General features: G+C 41.3%; 1 protein-coding gene across 1 annotated transcript in view; it reads right to left on the minus strand.

The window, feature by feature from the left end:
• Window positions 1-14,819: 14,819 nt before the first annotated feature.
• Window positions 14,820-18,155, minus strand: part of CDH2 (cadherin 2) — a 119,918-nt gene continuing 116,582 nt past the window's right edge. The window contains exon 16 of the mRNA XM_063326770.1: window positions 14,820-16,232. Coding sequence (XP_063182840.1) covers window positions 16,026-16,232 — 207 coding nt within the window. The 3' untranslated portion in view covers window positions 14,820-16,025. The remainder of the gene's footprint in view (window positions 16,233-18,155) is intronic.

Here is an 18,155-nt window from a genome sequence, read left to right on the forward strand (position 1 = left end):
CGTAATCAATTGCCTTGTTGGTGGTCTTTAAATAAAGGTCAGACAAAATTGTACCGAAATCAACATGGGGATTATTTAAGTGCTTATTTAAGACAGTGGGTTGCCTGTGGGAGGCAGTGCTCAGTGCTAGTTTCACTGTATTTCTAATAGTGCTTAATTAGTTTATTATTGCATTTGGAATTACTCCTTTCTTAGAGACTTTAAAGTCTTTTTGTACTGTTCAAAACTCTCTTCCATCCACGTATCTGCCCACAGCTGCCACAGAAACATAAATTTTTGAGTTCAAATTCTATATTGTCATCTTTGCATCTTATCAAAGACCTAACCAATAAGCTCCTATGCAAATGATCAATCAAAATATCACCCTCTGCTCCATTTGTCAATGCTCGTCTTCTGCCACTATCATTGAAGCAACGCGCCATGAGCTCCATGCACTTAAGAACCTTGTCATTCCAAGATTGATGATGAAATCATGGCTGTTTACCCTTTGGCAAGCTTAGTTATCACGCACGGCGTGACAAAAATATTTATCTAGAATGGTCTGCTGACCTTCTGTTCCCACAGAAGTTGGATAATTGGAAAACATGTGCAGTAACATAGTCTGAATGGTTGCACAACAGAAGTCTGTACAGCTTCTGAATGTAACTTATGTAGATTGATAAAAAACTTTTGGAGCAGGGACAGCATTGCTGTGTATTCTCCTTGTTTCCGTAACACACTAAAATGCCTTAAATCAGGTATACAAGCTTAAGGACAGTTTCCTTGTGGTTGAGAATGCACAGTATCTCTTTGCTAAAATACCTCATGTCCTTATGCACCCAAGGAAGAAGCTGAAATCTTCCAGTATGGGACTTTAGTACATCAAAAATATATTTTTTTTTCCAATCTTGCACCTCATGCCTGTGCAAGACTTTGCAGCTGAACCATTTAAAGCCTCTAGATACAATATGTGAAAGAAATGTCCCTGTGAAAGGCTTAGGTTGAAAATGCTGTACTCCTTAGAGAAAGCAGCTTAAGACCAATTGTTTTTTGAGACCAAAAAAGGGACCCGTGAGTAGCCAACAGAGGTCCCCTTCAGAAACTTGTTGTTCTCGTGTTTGCTAGGTGTTAGGTTGCCTTCAGCTCAGCCATCTCACCACCTAAGAGCACTTCAGCCCCGGCACCCGTGACCGTCAGCCAGCTGTATGCTGCAGGAACCAGGGGGGTTGGAAGGCACCATTGAGCAGCTGTTGTCATTGCCAATCTGACACCATAAAAAAAAAACGAGAGAAGGAGCGCTAGATGAGAATGGGGTGGAGCTAGCTAGCTGCTGCTTGGCTGATTGCCACCCTGCCATCCCATCGTGGTGTCCAGCGTCAGGCTGTGTACAGGATTTGAGCTCATTGAACGAAGCGTGTTGTTTCAGACAGCTCATCTTTTTCTCTTGGCAATGAAGCTGTCATTTCCCGAGGGGCTTGCCTTCAGGAAAGTCTGTGGGACTAAGGAGGAGAAGACATTTTCTAAGAGTGCTGGTGTGGGAAGTGAGCCTTGGTTTGTGGAGCAGGAAAGCAGATCGACCAGCACTCTATAACGGAGCTGCAAGGAGAGACTACCTTGACCTACTGAAAGAGTTAGATGCTTGACTTAAGCTGCTGTATGTATTTTAGGGTCTAACTGGAACTTTCACGACAATAATTCTCCGGATCTGAACAATTCACTGTCCATTATCATTACTGTGAGTTTAAGCCTAATTTTACACAGGGCTTGAAATGGGAGCACTGTTGGGTCCTTGTACTGCGCTCCACGATATAAATATATAAGGAGCACAGCAACATACAGACCTACTTTAGGATTGAGGCTCCTCTGAAAAGTGTCCTTTAAGGCAAAATTGATTTCATAATATGCGAGTACTGTAGGGAACATTTTCCACTCTTTTTTACAGAGAGTGTGCAAGTTGGTCTCTATCTTTCACAAAATGGTATTTGATATGAACTATTATTAGCTGAAAAAGATAATCTGTTCAGTGAAACATGTTCATTTTCTGGTCCTAAATTGTTTCTGTTCCCTAAAAGCACCAATCCCACAGCAATTCAGAACACAGGCTCTGCTAATGTTATGCTTGACGCACATATTTATCAATCTGATAATTATGCTTAAAATAAGGGAGGGAAACACAAAAAGGCTGACTGAGAAAGAATTCTGATCAAATGCTAGAGGCAGACACTGTTCATGTCTGCTAGCACAGAGGTTTACAAGAAAACAGAAAGATAAAATGCAATTTTACATTTTATTCAGTGCTGTTTATTCAGCTCTTTTTCCCTAAGAATCATTATCAATATTCTGTAGTTATTTATGCTTCCATTTCTGATGGAGCTTGGGCTTGGTCAGCAAATCTTTTCTAGAATAAAGCATTTTTTCTTTTTTATATCTGCTCACAGATGTTTTAGGAGGAGATATTGATTATCCTGTAAATGGACAAGAAAGCAGTTGCTTTTGAACCAGAGGCTTGTTTTCCTCATTACAGCTCTAAACCACTTGCTGTTTTTTTAACCCTATTCAATCCTCTGGTTCTGTTTCATCAAGTTCCCTTCAGGCTTTTTTTCTTCAGCCTCTCCTCTCTCAAATCCTTGAGGCTGCAAAATTTCTAGGGTATTTCACTACTCGTGCTGCGCAGCGCTGAGAAAACTGAGGGATGAGTGTGTGTGTGTGTGTGTGTGTTCGTTTCTATATATGCTTTGAAAACTTAGTGATGCAGCCATACTGCCACGCAGATATTATTGGTGATACGCTTTTGCGGTGGGTTGACCTCGGCTGGCCACCAGGTGCCCACCCAGCTGCTCTTTCACTCTCCCTCCTCAACAGATGGGGGAGAAAATAAGACAGGGTCAAGATACAGACAGGGAGATCACTCACCAATTACTGTCACAGGCAAAACGGACTCAGCTTGGGGAAAATTAATTTAATCTATTGCCAATTAAAAACAGAGTAGAATAGCTCCAGCATGGGTGCCCTATGGGCCACAGACCCTGCCAGAAAACCAGCTCCCGCGAGGGCTCCTCTCCAAGGGCTGCAGCTTCCTTTAGGGCATGTTCACCTGCTCCACCGTGGTCCTCCATGGGCTGCAGGGGGACAATCTGCTTCACCGTGGTCTTCTCCAGGGGCTGCAGGGGCATCTCTGCTCTGAAAATCTTAGAAAGCTGATTTTTTGTCATCGGTATCAAAATACCGTGACCTGAATCTTAAGAGAAAAGTAGTAGGCTGAGAACAAGAGCCAGTTAATAAGTGCCTTTTTTTCTTGTTAAACCAAGAAGGATTGGCCTCCTGAATAAGTAATTCACAGCCCTACCAGCTTCCTGGTTTGCACTGGTTGCATCAGATAAAGCTGGAAGTTCATGAGCATGAAAAACAAAGGCATTGTAGGAGACAGAGAAGTGAGGGCTGAAACATCAGAGGAGTGAAGAGGTAGCAGAAGTGAACGGAGGTATCCTGTCTTTATTTGGGCATTACAAGATCTGGGTGGCCACAGAGCCCATCATATGAGGCAGTAGTAAATTTCTGAACTAGAAAGTTCATTGTAAGCATACTCTTATTTTTGTCTCCCAAGCACTGCAAACTTTTGCAACAGAGACACATGTTTTTAAGTGAAAGTGTGTGAATGAAAAAAAAATCTTAGCATCTGCAGGCTGAAGGGCAATTTGGAGGGTGAGGCAAGCATTGCTTTTAGCAGAAAAAAATGCCTGAACTAGGAAGAGATTTAATATCCAGAAGCTGGTGTTATAATAACCCACAAGTGTTGTAACACAATATCACATACCATCTAAGTCTTGGGCCACCATCATTCTTTACATGGACAGGCATGGGCTCAACTTTTGCTTTGCAGTAATGAGCATGAATACCAAGGTCTGTGAAGTTACACTTGTGTAAAAACTGTGTGGCTAGAGGTTGTCATTTAGACAAGTGATGAATGGAATCACAGTAATCTTTAAAAGTATTCTTGAAGGGAGCTTGAGGCATAGCATCTCCTAGAGTCAGCACTTCTTAAAACAACACCGTTAATGAACGCATAACAAAAGCATTTCATATCGCCCACTCTAAAGAAAAGGCATTTTGCATCTTCTTGCCTCTTCCGTGAAATAGACCAACAGCTTTCTATGGCAATATCCTACCACATACTTCCAGTCGCTGAGAATAAAGCACATTCCAACTGACATGTTGAAATAGCGGCTCACCGGGGCGCAGCGTGGAAGGCTCTGCTTCCTCCCCTGACAAGTGCTATCTAAGAGGCGGCACGCTGCCCTGCTGTACGCCTATCAGCAGTGAATAGCTTTACGCACCTTCCCTTTCCTTTTCTGTGTTTACAGTGGGGCTGTAATTGACCCCTACTGCTTCACACCTTCCTTCCCGAAAGGCTGAACAGCTTCCAGGCTGTGGTAGGACCCTGTCTCCCCACCAGGCTGGCACTCAGGCATTAAATTCTTTGACAGAGCACTTCATACACACAACTGTTGGAAGAATTTGAAGAATCTGACCAGCAGCAAATGATTGGTTGGGTTAAGCTTTGAAGCTGGGAATTATGGTCCACTAATGTGCTGCTTGGGAGCTTTGGGGCTATTCCCAGTCCAAGCCAAAACCAAAAAGGATTTACATCCATTTCCCTCTTGTTTCTTGAAGTATATTCCAGGCTGAGCCATCAGTGTAAGACAGTAAGACAACGACCTCTCAGTCAATGTAATACAGTGCAGTAGGGATTACTTTTCTCTTTCAGGGAAGGACTTTCTCAGCTAAAGAAGAACAGCCATCAAGTGAAAATTCTGTTTTGCCTGGAGTGTTTTGCAGGTCTGGAAACTACTTTGTGTATTGGGGTGCCCATGAGAGCCTGGAGGGACAGTCACCCCGGAGAATGGGTATGTGGGTACCCATCATTCTGGGACTGGACTCGGCTCCCCTCATGGCCCTTCTAAATCCTGCGTCGCAAAAACCACACGCTCAGAACTACTAATCAATTTATACCTGTAAATATAAAGCAAGTTAAATTAACAAAATTCTCAACTAGTGTAAATTAGCCTAGCCTGAATGGTTTCAGTAGCTATGCAAAACTGACACAAGAGATAGGGGAATCTGCCCCAATATACAAAATATTAAATAGTAGAATATATTACATATGTGTGTGTGTGTGTTTTCACATCCATATAACCAGAATACTATCACAGCATTCTGTTCTAACCTTTTTTAAACTCAACCTCAAAATGGACCAAGCTGATCAGATTTTGAGGATACCAGGTTTTATTAAAAAAAAAAAAAAAAAAAAAAAAAAAAGGGAAAAAAGTTTGTAATGCATGAAGCTCTATCTCAGCAATATCATTTCCTAACTATGGCAAGAAGTGCATATGGCTACTATTCAGAGCTGAACTGGAACAGATCTGAGGTTGGGTGGCACTGAGGTGACTCTGACAAGATGAGCCATTCAGAGGTGGTGTCATTAAAAAGAATGTGCCATTTTCTGACAGAACTGAATACAGTACTTTGCGTACCAAAAGACAGAAGAAATAAATAGCATTTTACCTAGAACTTTTCTCATTTCTCTCAGAACTCCAATTAAAAAAAACATGATTCCTCCCAGCTACTGAATTATTCTTGCTTTTAAAACCTTCCTTTTCCCTTTAGCTTCTGATGATTGACTCTCCCTGTAAACTGCTTTGTAATACTCTGTATGGAGGACAGTATATAAAAAATAAATTGCATTGAGTTTGATCCAAACATCATTTGACTCAAAATTACACTGAGGTTTTGGGCTGGTTTTTTCCCCTCTCCCCATTTCTAGGTCTGACGGGCAAGCCAAATCATTTCTATTTGCTATCATAAAGGCTAAATAAAAGGGCAAACAACTCATTGCTGTTTCAATAAAATTCATGTTGTTATTTCAAAAAGTAGTTCTGCTTTGTCAGCCCCCACCCCCATCTATTCATTCATCCATGGTGCCACTTGGATCACTGTCGTGTTTGCATATTACAGAGTCTGCAGAAATTATGGGATCAGGTTATACCTCTTTTGGTAAACCTGATCACTGGAGAACGAGTGAGTCCGTTGGAAAATTAGCTTTTATTTACAACACCGGCAACAGTGAAAAGATGTAGCTTCTTGCTGTTGTACTGAGGTTATTACCTTCCTTGTGGTAAATCTCAGGACACCCAATTAAAGTTAACTCACGGCTTGCAACAAGCAGCCTGTAAAGTTTGCTGGAAAGAGCTGCCATATTGTCATTCAAAGTACTTCATACTAAACAGTGCAAGGCGGTGACAAAACATCTAATTGTCTGATTACACTGTAAGAATAGTTTCTTACATGTACTGAATTTTGCGTACCATCAATGAATACAGACTGTGTTCATCACTGACTCACATAAACAAATAAAAGAAAATAGGATAGAACAATGGGTTTCAGCTACTATTGTTCCCAAACAGCAGAGATATTTTTGCTAGTACTCAGAAATAAACAGACCTCTTCAGCAAAGTGGGAATTCTGGTGACGTCTAGCTCAGGAACGGAATTTTCTGTCCTGGTTCTAATCCTGCATGACGCACGTGGTGGCCAGAGACGGTCCATCTTCATGGCCAAAACCAGGGCACCGTGCTGAGAGCTGTGCACCTGCTGTTGGCGGAGGTGGTGCTTCTTGGAGTAAAAAGATTTTCTATGAGACGTCGAAGAACAAAATGTACCCTCAGGCTTAGTATTTCACATTTGCCCACCCCTGGCAATGTGGGGTGAACCAGGTTGGGCATTAGCAGCTGCTTCATCAGAAGTGCTTGTGCCTTTTCTCTTACCCTGGAGAGATCCCATCAGAACTACCCGGGAGCCGCAGTGGAAGCTCAGACCCGGGTAGTTAAAGGAAATGGACACGTTTCAGTTTTATGCCCAGGTTTATCCCACAGCTGCTCATTTGTCTGAGCAATACAACCAGTGAAAAAGGCAGAAGAGCATCAGCAAGGAAGCTGCGCTATTTTCCCATCAGCTCTTCTTTTCTGCTGATTAGGCTTTACCACGGCTGGCCTGCCAGCCCATCGCACACGCAATACATCTGGTACTGTATACGCCAAACTAAACATGGGTAAGGTGCTCAGATTTCTTTTACTACAGCTTGTGGCAAGACAGAGGGAGGAAAAGGGGGCCTTGGCTATCTTATGACAATAACAATTTCAGAGGAGGCAGTTTTTTACTGTGCCACTACTGCGCTGTGAGTATCTTCACATCAGCCATAGCGTAGCCCCACTTCTTTGCCGTCCCAACTGTCAAACCATTAAACATAAATTGTGGCCTCAAGGGACCCTCTTTTCCAGAAGGGAGAAGCAATTTAGCCTCCATAACGCATCAGTCTCCAGCTTGTCCTCAAAGGGCTGTCAATTGTCCTGAATTATGTATAAAATCAATGCGAGGTGCCGTCTGCCAGAGATGGGTTGACATTAGCAATTTCATTTTCACTGAGGGGGGTCACAAGTCCCAAATCTTCATGACCACAGAATAAGTGCCCGTTCCATCCCTACTTCTCCAGTTCCAAAATTATACCCATTTTGTTGCAGTTTTAGAATTACAGAAAGGTCACAACAGGATGATGCTGTCATGAAAGACCTCTTTTAACTGCAATGGGCAAATTTATACGCTGTTGTCAATGGGGTATTATTATAATCTGTCCTTTTCTACTCTAATTTCCTGATACTCTTTATTAAATGGACATTCACAAACATATTTTTTTTGTGGGGGATCCCACACAGTGTTATATTCAAGTAACAAAAATTAGCACTCTTAAGACTCGCAAGGACTTTCAAGTGGTGGAGAAAATCTCCCCTGCAATAAGATGCACAAATACACCGAAGTATGACATATTCATGTGAGTTGGGATAACAAACAACCTTGTGATGATCTTCAGGGAAGCCTGATGTTTTATTTGACGCTGATTATGAATCCTGTCCTTGTAAAATCACCATCACTGTGAGGGTGTATTGAATGATCAGGGACTGCAGCCCACAGACCTACAATAAATACTTACACGGCATATAGCTCATGACCCAGCACTTTACTATACGCTTTTTCAATTGTATGTATGACTGCAGCAGTGTTGAAATCTAATTTCATGGAGTCATCTTTTCCCTTTCCTCTAGAATGGCAGCTGATCTGATATCCCCGTGACAGCTACTAAAGGTTCGAGTGTCTAGTGGTCTTTGAGACCATCAACCAACAAAATTGCCATCAAAATTCTCTTCCAAATACCCAGTTCTGAAACAGCTTTCTGTAAAACCTCATTTAAATAGGGTCGCCTGTCATCACAGCACGGTCCAGAGTTCAGCAACTTAGTGAATACAGTGAGTTGTAATAAACATAAAGTCATTAAAGGATATTTTTCAAAAAGAAGTCAACTGACACTTGAGAACAACTTGAAATTGTTATGTCAGTCTCCATTTTCTGAAACAAAGATATTCGTGCTTGTATTACTGGTTATCCAAGGTTATTTAGCTTCATATACTACTGTATACGGCTGCAGAAATATTACAGGTGTAAATGTTTTCTCTGAGACAAATGCAGATTTGGGAGCATCCACAACAGGAGCATCTCCATTGACTCAGGAGCTTTGTCACTGAACCCACTTTTGAAGGGCTGTATCCTGCCACTCTTAGTTATGCTCTGTAACGCATTGCTCCAGCAGACACGTTGACACTACTGGATTTCAAAGTGGCAAAATTTTTCATGAGAACGTGACCTGATGGACTGCTATTCAGCAAGAGGGTTTGCCTTCCGGTCCCTGAAGGACAAGGCTGAAGGCTTGTGCTCAAAATGTTTCTTTTTGGTCCTCGTCCTGTATGAAAACCTTATTGCCATTTGAGTCTTGCCTTCAAAGGCTGAGTGGGAAAGTCCAGCAAACAATTTATTTTGTGAATAACTGCAAAGGATTCGTGATCTGTTTCCTTCAGGATAAAATCTAGAGCTTTCCAGAGATTTTCATAGCAAAATTCAAGAGGCTGTTTTCAAAAGAATGGCGTTCGCTTGGCATATAAAATACCAAGGCACCGTTCCCTGTTCCTGAGCATGGACTGGGGCTTTTTACATCCCAAACAGTAGTTGAGGCTTTAGTCTTTTCTCAGGAACAGCAAATATTTAATTAGTCATAGGACTAATTAACAACAAGGAAAAACAGGAAACACAAAAGCAACTAACTCAAAGTTAGAGCTTGGACTTAAGACACTCTGCAGTCAGATTATTCAGGCTCTAGTCAGTGTGAATTCTTGCCACACAAAAAAATGGGAAGATCAAAAAACTCGGCCATAGCCCAGAATTCTTCTGCTATGAGACACGACAGCAGAGCAGGTCTTTGAAGTTGCCTCTCCCATTCCACGAGGAGTTTTTAAGGGTTGGTTTTACTTTTTTTGGTTGTTTTTCTTGGTTGCCTTCATTCTGCCCAAATGAGGAAAAATCAGTTCTCAGAAAGATAGGGCACAGAATATTGCTTCCTGACTAGGTCAGGCTAAAAGATTCATTTTTGTTTATTTCTCAGTTTATCTTAAAATAACCTTGCTGAGCAAACTGCTCTTTATTAACTTCAAGACAAAACATACCAGCAATGATTCTATGTTTTTAGTGTAATTCCTTCTAATCATCCCAGCACAAAAACTCTGCTTGTTTTTATAACTGCTTTATACAATGCCACCAGTAATGAATGTTCTAGAATTGGAACATAATTTTGATTATCTGGCCATTACTTTTGATGTATGGAGCACAGAGACAGCTGGGGTTTTATAAGCTCCCCCTGCAGTACTGCAGATAACAAATGTAATGTAATAATCAAACTTCTGTAACATGGAACCCAGAAGGGGTGGGCCCACAGATCTGTCTATCTATACATACCCACATCAACAAATTTAATCTTCAGAAGCAGGAGTATAAAAGTAATTTGCACGATGCTACCATTCATTACTCATACCCAGAGCGAAATATGTTGCTTTCAGAACCAGTATTTAGGCTCTGTGGGAGGGGGTGAACCACCTGAAGGTGGTTTCACGAAATTACATAAATGCGTACCACCATGAGGTTTACAAATGCATTAGGGTTAAAAAAAAAAACCCTCTCTAAAGAAACTGATTTTAAGAAATAGAAATAAATATAAGCCATTTTGAACGATGCAAAATCAATTTTTTTTCTGGGTGCCACACAGGAAAATACAAAGGCAACAAGAACTTTCCCCACTAAAAGGAAAAAAAAAAAATCAGCCGCTTCAAGGAAGAAGAGTTTGACCATTTTGTTCAGTTACAGGAGGTTGATCAAAGGTCTGAAAACAGCAGCAAAAGAGCTGGTTACACAAACTGAAAACGGGGAAGAGGAAAGCAGAAACATTCTCTTGGGCTTGCCAAGAGAACTAAGAAAGTAGAATTTGTTAATGCAAACCAAAAGGGGTTTAAAAACGTATACTAGGAGAGGAAAATGCGGCAAGCACCAACAGTAATTCATAAACCAGAGAGCATGCCCTTCGCTAATAAGAGACAAATGGTCCTAAATACTTTCTAAAAATCCGTCTCTCATAAGGTGGGGGGAGGAGAAGAAAGATGAAAGCATTGAGAAAATAACGATCGCCTCATCCAGGTAGTGGCTGGTTGTAAAGGTGATAAGGGAACGGTGGGGAGGACTGAGGTGACACTTGTGGGTGCCCGTGAGCTCCAGGTTTTGCGTTTCAGGAGTGGTATGTGGGTGGCTTTCGCGTGCTCAGGGAAGAGGGGAAGAGAGCTGTGACTACACTTAAATCCTCTGAGCGCCAGCAGTTCCATCACACACACACAGATGCATTCTCTGCAGCCAGAGCTATGCGGGGAGCAGTTCAGAGAGCACATGCCCACCACCTCACCCTGACTGACCTTTCAAAAAGCTCTATGGGGGTTGCAACTTCCCATTATCACCACATTAGCGTATGCTCTTCTGTGACAGAAAAATCAAAAGAGCATACGAATCTGAAATCTAAGTAGCTACCGTGTTACTGGCAATTGCTGGCTTTGTTGATGTTCTAGAAATCCACAGAGGTTGCAGGGGAAAAATGCTGTTGGGGACAGTAAACTTTGAAAAGGAAGACAAGTCCTCCCAGCTATTGCTGTGTTGAGAACACATCCTGCAGTCCACAGCAAAACACCCAAACCAAAACAAGACTGAGGCCTCGATTCTTTGAGGCTGTAAACTGAAGAATATGTAGAGCCTGATTTGAGATATGGCACTGTTCAACTATGTAGGTAAACTGAGGGCAAAAATTGTGAAAGCTCGGTGGTGGCACGTACCCCAGCAGGAAAAGCAGCAGCATGACACCAGGAGCTCCGGAGAAGAGGCTTCTCCAAGTCCTCCACTACACCAAAAAAGCCATTTGGCCAGTACAGAAGCAGCAGCCTGGATGGAGAGTGCCTTGACTGATCAAAGGGTCCCTAACAAATGGGATGCTCTTTCCCGATCTGTATGATGGAAGGCACCTTGAGTCCCCGTGGGAAGCGCTTAGCCTTTTTTCCTGAGCCATTCTTCTCCTCTTCGATTTCCCAGCTGGGCTTTGTTGCTAAGGGGAAAATTTTTTCATTATTCCTGAAGCTTCCTCATTATTTCTGTGACACATATTAAGTCAAGGGCAATTATCCTATGCTTTAGAGAAACTCCTAGAAAAGATCCTTTCCTACAGTAAAAGTACAGCTTATGTAAAGAAATGTGAAGGAAATGAAAAAAGTAAGGACATCGTACAAATCTAGATCATCTCTGGCTGAATGAGGAAAACTGCGTATAAAATAACTCCATTGTGAATTAGGTATTAAGGAATTTCAGTGACTTTTCTACATTTTATTTCAATAATTAATATTGACTGAGGTAAAAGCAGGGACTTTGCTTGCACATGCCTGATCCAGAAAGGTAAATCTGCCAAAAGCTCACTACTCCCGCTAGAAAGAAGGCTCCTTCAGAAGGTGGGAGTGGCTGTGCAAGGTAAGAATTGGCAGTGGCTTACCTGAGACATCTTGAATGACTACAGACAGGTCTGAGAGACCCTTCTGGGGATGTGTCCCCCATCACCTGCCAGAAGACATTTTCCCTTGCGTGTTAAGGTGAATGAGACCACGGCAGAGTAGATATAAATGTTCTTCATGGTAAGCAGCTTGGTAGGGTTCCAAAAAATGCTACATACCAAGAAACAGAGCTCCCAAGAAACAGATTTTATGTGGCTTTTAGCATCAGAGTGACTTTGCTACTTTGGCACCAGAAGAAAATAAATGGCCATTTAAAATATTTTTGTTCACAAGTGAGAAACATCTCCTGTCTGCAAACCAGTGCAATACAGACACAAACATCTTCTGTTTAAAAGTTACATGAATTTATAAACATTTATAAAGCAGAGTCAAGCAAGACAATAAATTGGAGTGAGGGGAAGAAGTCAGTGCTCATTGTCTGCCCTACCAAACTGATTTATGTGAGTTTTTTGCATTCAGAAAGATCAGTGAGCTTTATAGCCGGCTTCTAACAGTGCTACAGCACAGCCAAGAGCACATCACCACCAGTAAAATCACCAAGTGACAACTCAAACGTCACTCGGTTCAGCTACTTGGAGGGAGCATGATAAGTATGTTTTAGGCTGTTATGGGATAAGTATTAACATCCTTCACCAATGCTTGGCAATTCCAGAGGAAGCACAGGAAACTAGATCCGCCCACATGTAAGGCCTCAAGTATCCACTTGAGATCTTTATTCCCCCAAAACACACTTCTCCACCTTTTTCGCCCCTGAAGTTCAGAAGGAATAGGCTACGAAGGACCATCATTGAGAGAAAATACAAATTGTAGAAAGGCTGAGATAGGAAAGTTCCTACAGACTTATTTCTTGCCAGTAACTTCCCTTGGATACAACATCTACAAGGCAGAGATAATACAGATCACTGCCAAATCCCATTTCCAAAAGAGGCTGCAGGAATTTCCCAAGACAGCTGTAGGGTCTAAAGTTCAGCCATCCCCTTTCTCTCCGTGCAGTCCTCCAACAGGGGTTTATGCATGTATTATGGGTACAAAACCTGGTTGCACATTTCTAGAATAAGAACCAACATGAAACTTGATGAAAGGGGATCAGTTCAAACATTATTTTTTTTTCTTGTAAAAGCATTTGAGATGCATAAAAATGATTTACCCTTTGTTCTGTTCAGCAAACCTAATGCTGACCTAACACTAGGCTTGAGAACCGTTGCTACTATTTCAGAGCAGCTGTAGATAGAGCTGGAAGATTGTCTGATCAAGATAAAGCTCCTATTGCTGTGCAAAAGAGCTGAGTGCTCATAAAAGACGACCTCTGCTCCATTTTAACAAAAAAATGTACTATAGCCAAAACTGAAAACCTTTCACAAATCTTTCCCCCTCCGTATCTCTTTCACCATTCGATGTCAATTAAATAAAATTCTTCTAGCATTTCCACTTTGTTGGTTCCAAGAAACGATAATAGAATTATTATGCTTAAAATACATTTTTGCATAAATGACAGAAGAAGGAAAATCAATGTGCTAAAAGTGGCCTTTTGCTTATTTAACGTGCATTTACAGTTTAAATCCTGCCCTTTATAAAAGTTTTCCTGACTTAACTATGCAGAGCCAGGTTTTCATTTTTATGTCCTGCTCCACATCTTTTTTTCCCCACACTGCTAATTAATATGGAAATAGCTTAAAGAAGGTCACTGACAATTTGGACACATTACTGAAAAATCAAGGCTTTCTTACAGCATCAAGCTATAGTTACATATGCATGAGATAAATAATAGCCAGCTAGGCAGACACTGAAATGTTATATCCCAGTCTGAGAGGATTGCTACCTCTCAGCTTTCACAGGCATCATCAGGAAGGAGAGGAAGAAAGGAGACGTGCCCATGAAAAAGAGATACCTCACATGCAGCTTTAAGATTTCAGGATTTGCCTCTGGAAGTCATAGTCCATTTCTGTAAATTACAGTTTGAGTGCTGAGGAAGCACTGGGGCGGCACCACGCTGAAGAGCATCACCCACAGGCTAAGCCCCTGCCCAGCCTTCCCAGCGCAGAAGGACGCTACGCCAGTCCCGGTGCCTGGGATCCCCTCCCGCTGCTCCAGTTCTCTCAACAGACTGCGGAACTGCGGCTTTTCTGCCGAGTTTGAGCTTCACACTGTTCACCATTAGGTCCTTAATGAGTGTAAATGTAGACATTAAACCTGAGCAGATTGTGGCAAGTGAAAGGCGGCGGAACTGCTGTACCTACTAGGTTTGCTTTGTTCGCAAATAAATCATTGTAACAGGTTAGAAACATGTTTAGTAATAGCTAATCTCCTAATGGGACTTTTTGATAAAGCTCCATGACCGTGAGCACCACCTTGAAGGACACAATCTGATGCGCACTGAAGTTATCATGGGCTCGTCTTTACTTCAGCGTAAGAAAGTCCAGGTGGCAGATGACTGCCAGGATCTGCAATTTACTTTATTTATGCAACCCGCAGCATAATCACACAATCATTAAACTGTCAGTCTAGAAATGAGCCAAAAATGATGCAAGCTCTGTTATTTAGATAATGTACATTAAACCGAAGAGATAGCCATCGAGGTGGAACTGAAAATTCGGAATTCTCAGAAATGGCACAGAGCGCTTTGCTTTCACCTGGGAACTTGCCTTCCAAATCTGTGCCAAACTTTCTTCTACGTGCAGTGTATTTTCAGCCCAGCAGTACGGAATGCTAAAGCGCACCTAACTTCTGACAAAACTCAAACGCACTTTGTGTCCTTTTTATTTACTATAGTCAGGGCTGCCCAGGTAGGACAAAAAATGCCAAACCAAGCACCGGATCCAAAATTAGCATTTTATTCAGAACGTTGGGGTCAGAGGTGTATCATTCATATTCTGGTACACAATACAGAGGCAAAGCTGTTCTCAGAAGTCTCTCCAGTTTGAAAGCTCCTTCCCCCTTCCCTCCCCGCCCCCAAAACATACTGTATATTTACTCGTGCCACCAGTATCAGGCGAACTCCCCTCCCCCCCCTTTTTTTTGGTACAAATTATGTAAAACTTTTGTGCTAAGAACTTTTCTCCCTCCCCAAACCAAAAAAATAATAAAAATAAAAATAAAAAAAATATTGAGTACTCTAACTACAGTTCAACAATTGAATCAATGTCACTTGTTTGCAACCTGTTTTGTAAATACTTTATCCATAACGAAAGATATAAACATGCAAAAACCTGAATCCATAGTCCAAATAATACATACACGTGTTCTGAAGTTTCTGCACTTCTCCACAGACTATGCCAATAAAACATTATGTACACATACCATTTTTACAGTGAAGTGGGAAAAAAATACTAGAAATTAAAAAAAAAAAAAGAAAAAAGTGTACATGGATTAAGACCAAAATGTGTCTAACATTCTAGCATAAGAAAAAAAAAAATCAATTCTGCTACAAACTGGTGATATGAAAACTCCCTTTATTTGCAACCAGCTGCATAAGTTTTAGAATTTTAGTGAAAAAAATCCCCTAACATCTAAAACTAGAAGTAATGTACATTGTTCCACCTCATGGTCTTCTCTCCCAGATAATAAAATTGTTCCATGAGGATTTTTTTTGTTTCTTTTTAATCTCCTTATTTTAATAAAAGCAATGCGATGTAACAAAAGCATGTTGAAGCATATTGTGTTTCACCTTACTCCTCCCCACCCCAACATATTTTGTCTCTTTAATGCATCATTTCATAAATCAGTACCATTAAAGCCTTAAACATAAAACTAATTCCGATCTGAAAAAGGTACAAAAAGGCACATAAAATCCCAGTGCTTCTGTACTGTAAAATTCAAGTGTAACTGAGCTCAATATTTTTTTCCAAACAGCATTGGATCACTGATATTCCACGGAGCCCAAATTGATTTGCAGCCTAAGCCAAAGCCTTCAGCAAGCACTTGTGCTAGTAGACTACAAAGTTAAAGCCTAGCTTCTGTATGCTTTTGGGGAATATCAGTTGAAATGTTTGTACTTGTCCAAAAACAAAGTTCACTTTGAAGTTCAGTCATCACCTCCACCGTACATATCGGCAAGTTTCTTGAAACGTGGGCCCCAGTCATTTAGGTAGTCATAGTCTTGCTCACCACCACTACTTGAGGAGTTAAGAGAGCTCAAGGATCCAGCAGTGGAGCCACTTCCTTCATAGTCAAAGACTAAGAGGGAGTCATAAGGTGGGGCTGTAGGGTCATTGTCGGCTGCTTTAAGTCCCTGCAAGAAGGAGGAAAAAAAGATAAAGTTCTGTATCTGTGAGAGACAAAACGTAACTGGAATGTTGCAGTGCTGTTATTTATCGCAGAATCACAGAATGGCAGGGGTTGGAAGGGACCTCTGGAGATCACCTAGTCCAACCCCCTGCCAGAGCAGGGTCACCTACAGCAGGTTGCACAGGAACGCGTCCAGGCGGGTTTTGAATGTCTCCTGAGACGGAGACTCCACCACCGCTCTGGGCAGCCTGTTCCAGTGCTCTGCCACCCTCCAAGTAAAGAAGTTCCTCCTCATGTTTCACCACTTGAGAAAACCAAACTCTTGTTCTTCTGCAATCCAGTTCAAAACAGGAGTCATGTTTTTGTAACTCCAGCAAGAACTTATTTCAATTGCTTTTAGAATGGCCAGGTTTCCAGCATTACAGCACTGGACATTTTGAATGTACCTGCAAATACAGCTCTATCAAAACCTGAAGAGAACATCACAGTACCTGGACTGATGCTAATAAATACCTAGTTTCAGAGATACACAGCTCACAACCTGCGGCATGAGCAATATGGGACTGGTTAAACAGACAGATGGGGAAGGAGAAACAGGCATGTTTGCAAAGATTCACTTTAACAGCCATCTCACGTGGCCAATAACACATACACTGACATTGCTGGCCTGCAGTCCATCCGTGTGTTCCAAAAGCCATATTTATTTAGTTCTGTAAAATTCATGTACCTCTATACGCTGCTGTGAGAAAAAGATACAATGCTGGCTTAAGCCTTATGCCCTTTGCCATAACCACCCATAAGATTCCACCTGCTCTTCAGAAAACACACACACGCTATGACATCGAAGCTAAATACAAGATTATAACCATTTTTGTTTCCTCATTTCAAAGTATTCAAGTTAGCAACAGACGAATATTGGGTTGTCAGTAATTTTAAGTTTCTGCTCTCTAGAGCTGAATAACCCAAACTAAAACCAACACAAACTGAACATGAGGGAAGTAAGGAAAGAACCACACTTCTTCCCGAGAAAAGTCCCTTCCCTCCCTATTTTCTTACACAGGTCCAACCCCAAACACTAAGATTAATTTTAGAATATAAGATGATTGCTCTGTGCTTATCCTGGGAAGATTTACAAGTTGCATATGAAAGGCTGAAGTCCAAAGTTAAAAAGCCCTCTTGTGTTTTGGATTTCTCAACCTTGCAGTTCCTTCCACGGGTTTAGCAATGGTTTTTCAAGTTCTTCCACTTTGAATAGGTTCTGCTCTGGCAGTCACTGACAAGGGATAACGCATCTTCCAGAATGCTATAAGGCTGAGCTAAAGATTTTAAATTGCTCACTGTTAATTGTAACCAGTGCTATTTCGCTGGCTTTATTTTTAATGTTTATTTATTTAAAGAATGCCTTTTTAATACTCTCAGTTATTTGAAGGATTGAGTGTACCTCCTTTGAATTATTTAACATATTCTGTTTTTAGAAAAGTATGTTTTACTCTCAATTGTGTTTAGTCTAAGTGTGACATAATGGAAACAGACGTTGATTTTCCTTCTAGAAATACATACCTAAACCCATTAATTAAAGCATATGGCAATGATAAGGTAGAAAGAATCCTGGTTCTTTATTGCCTATCTAAAATCATTCAGAAGTGTGTAAAAGGTACCTAAAATAATTTTGCAAATCAGTGGTGGAAAGGCCTGGCATATTTATCAAACTAATGACGTCTAATCAAGAACACATTTTGGACTTTTAAGTCCATGATCGTTTCATGTAGCACAACAACATCAAGCAGGTTATTAATAGCCTGCATTAGAAGCGCAATTTCGAATTATCTGATAAGAATAATTGGTGATGCTTGTTATCTTTCTCTTTAGAGTTTTCCATCCTGATGGCCGTAATAAGGACAAAAGATCGGAGATTCAGAAAAGGCAA

This window comes from Chroicocephalus ridibundus, chromosome 2 (assembly GCF_963924245.1).
Source record: "Chroicocephalus ridibundus chromosome 2, bChrRid1.1, whole genome shotgun sequence".
NCBI lineage: Eukaryota > Metazoa > Chordata > Aves > Charadriiformes > Laridae > Chroicocephalus > Chroicocephalus ridibundus.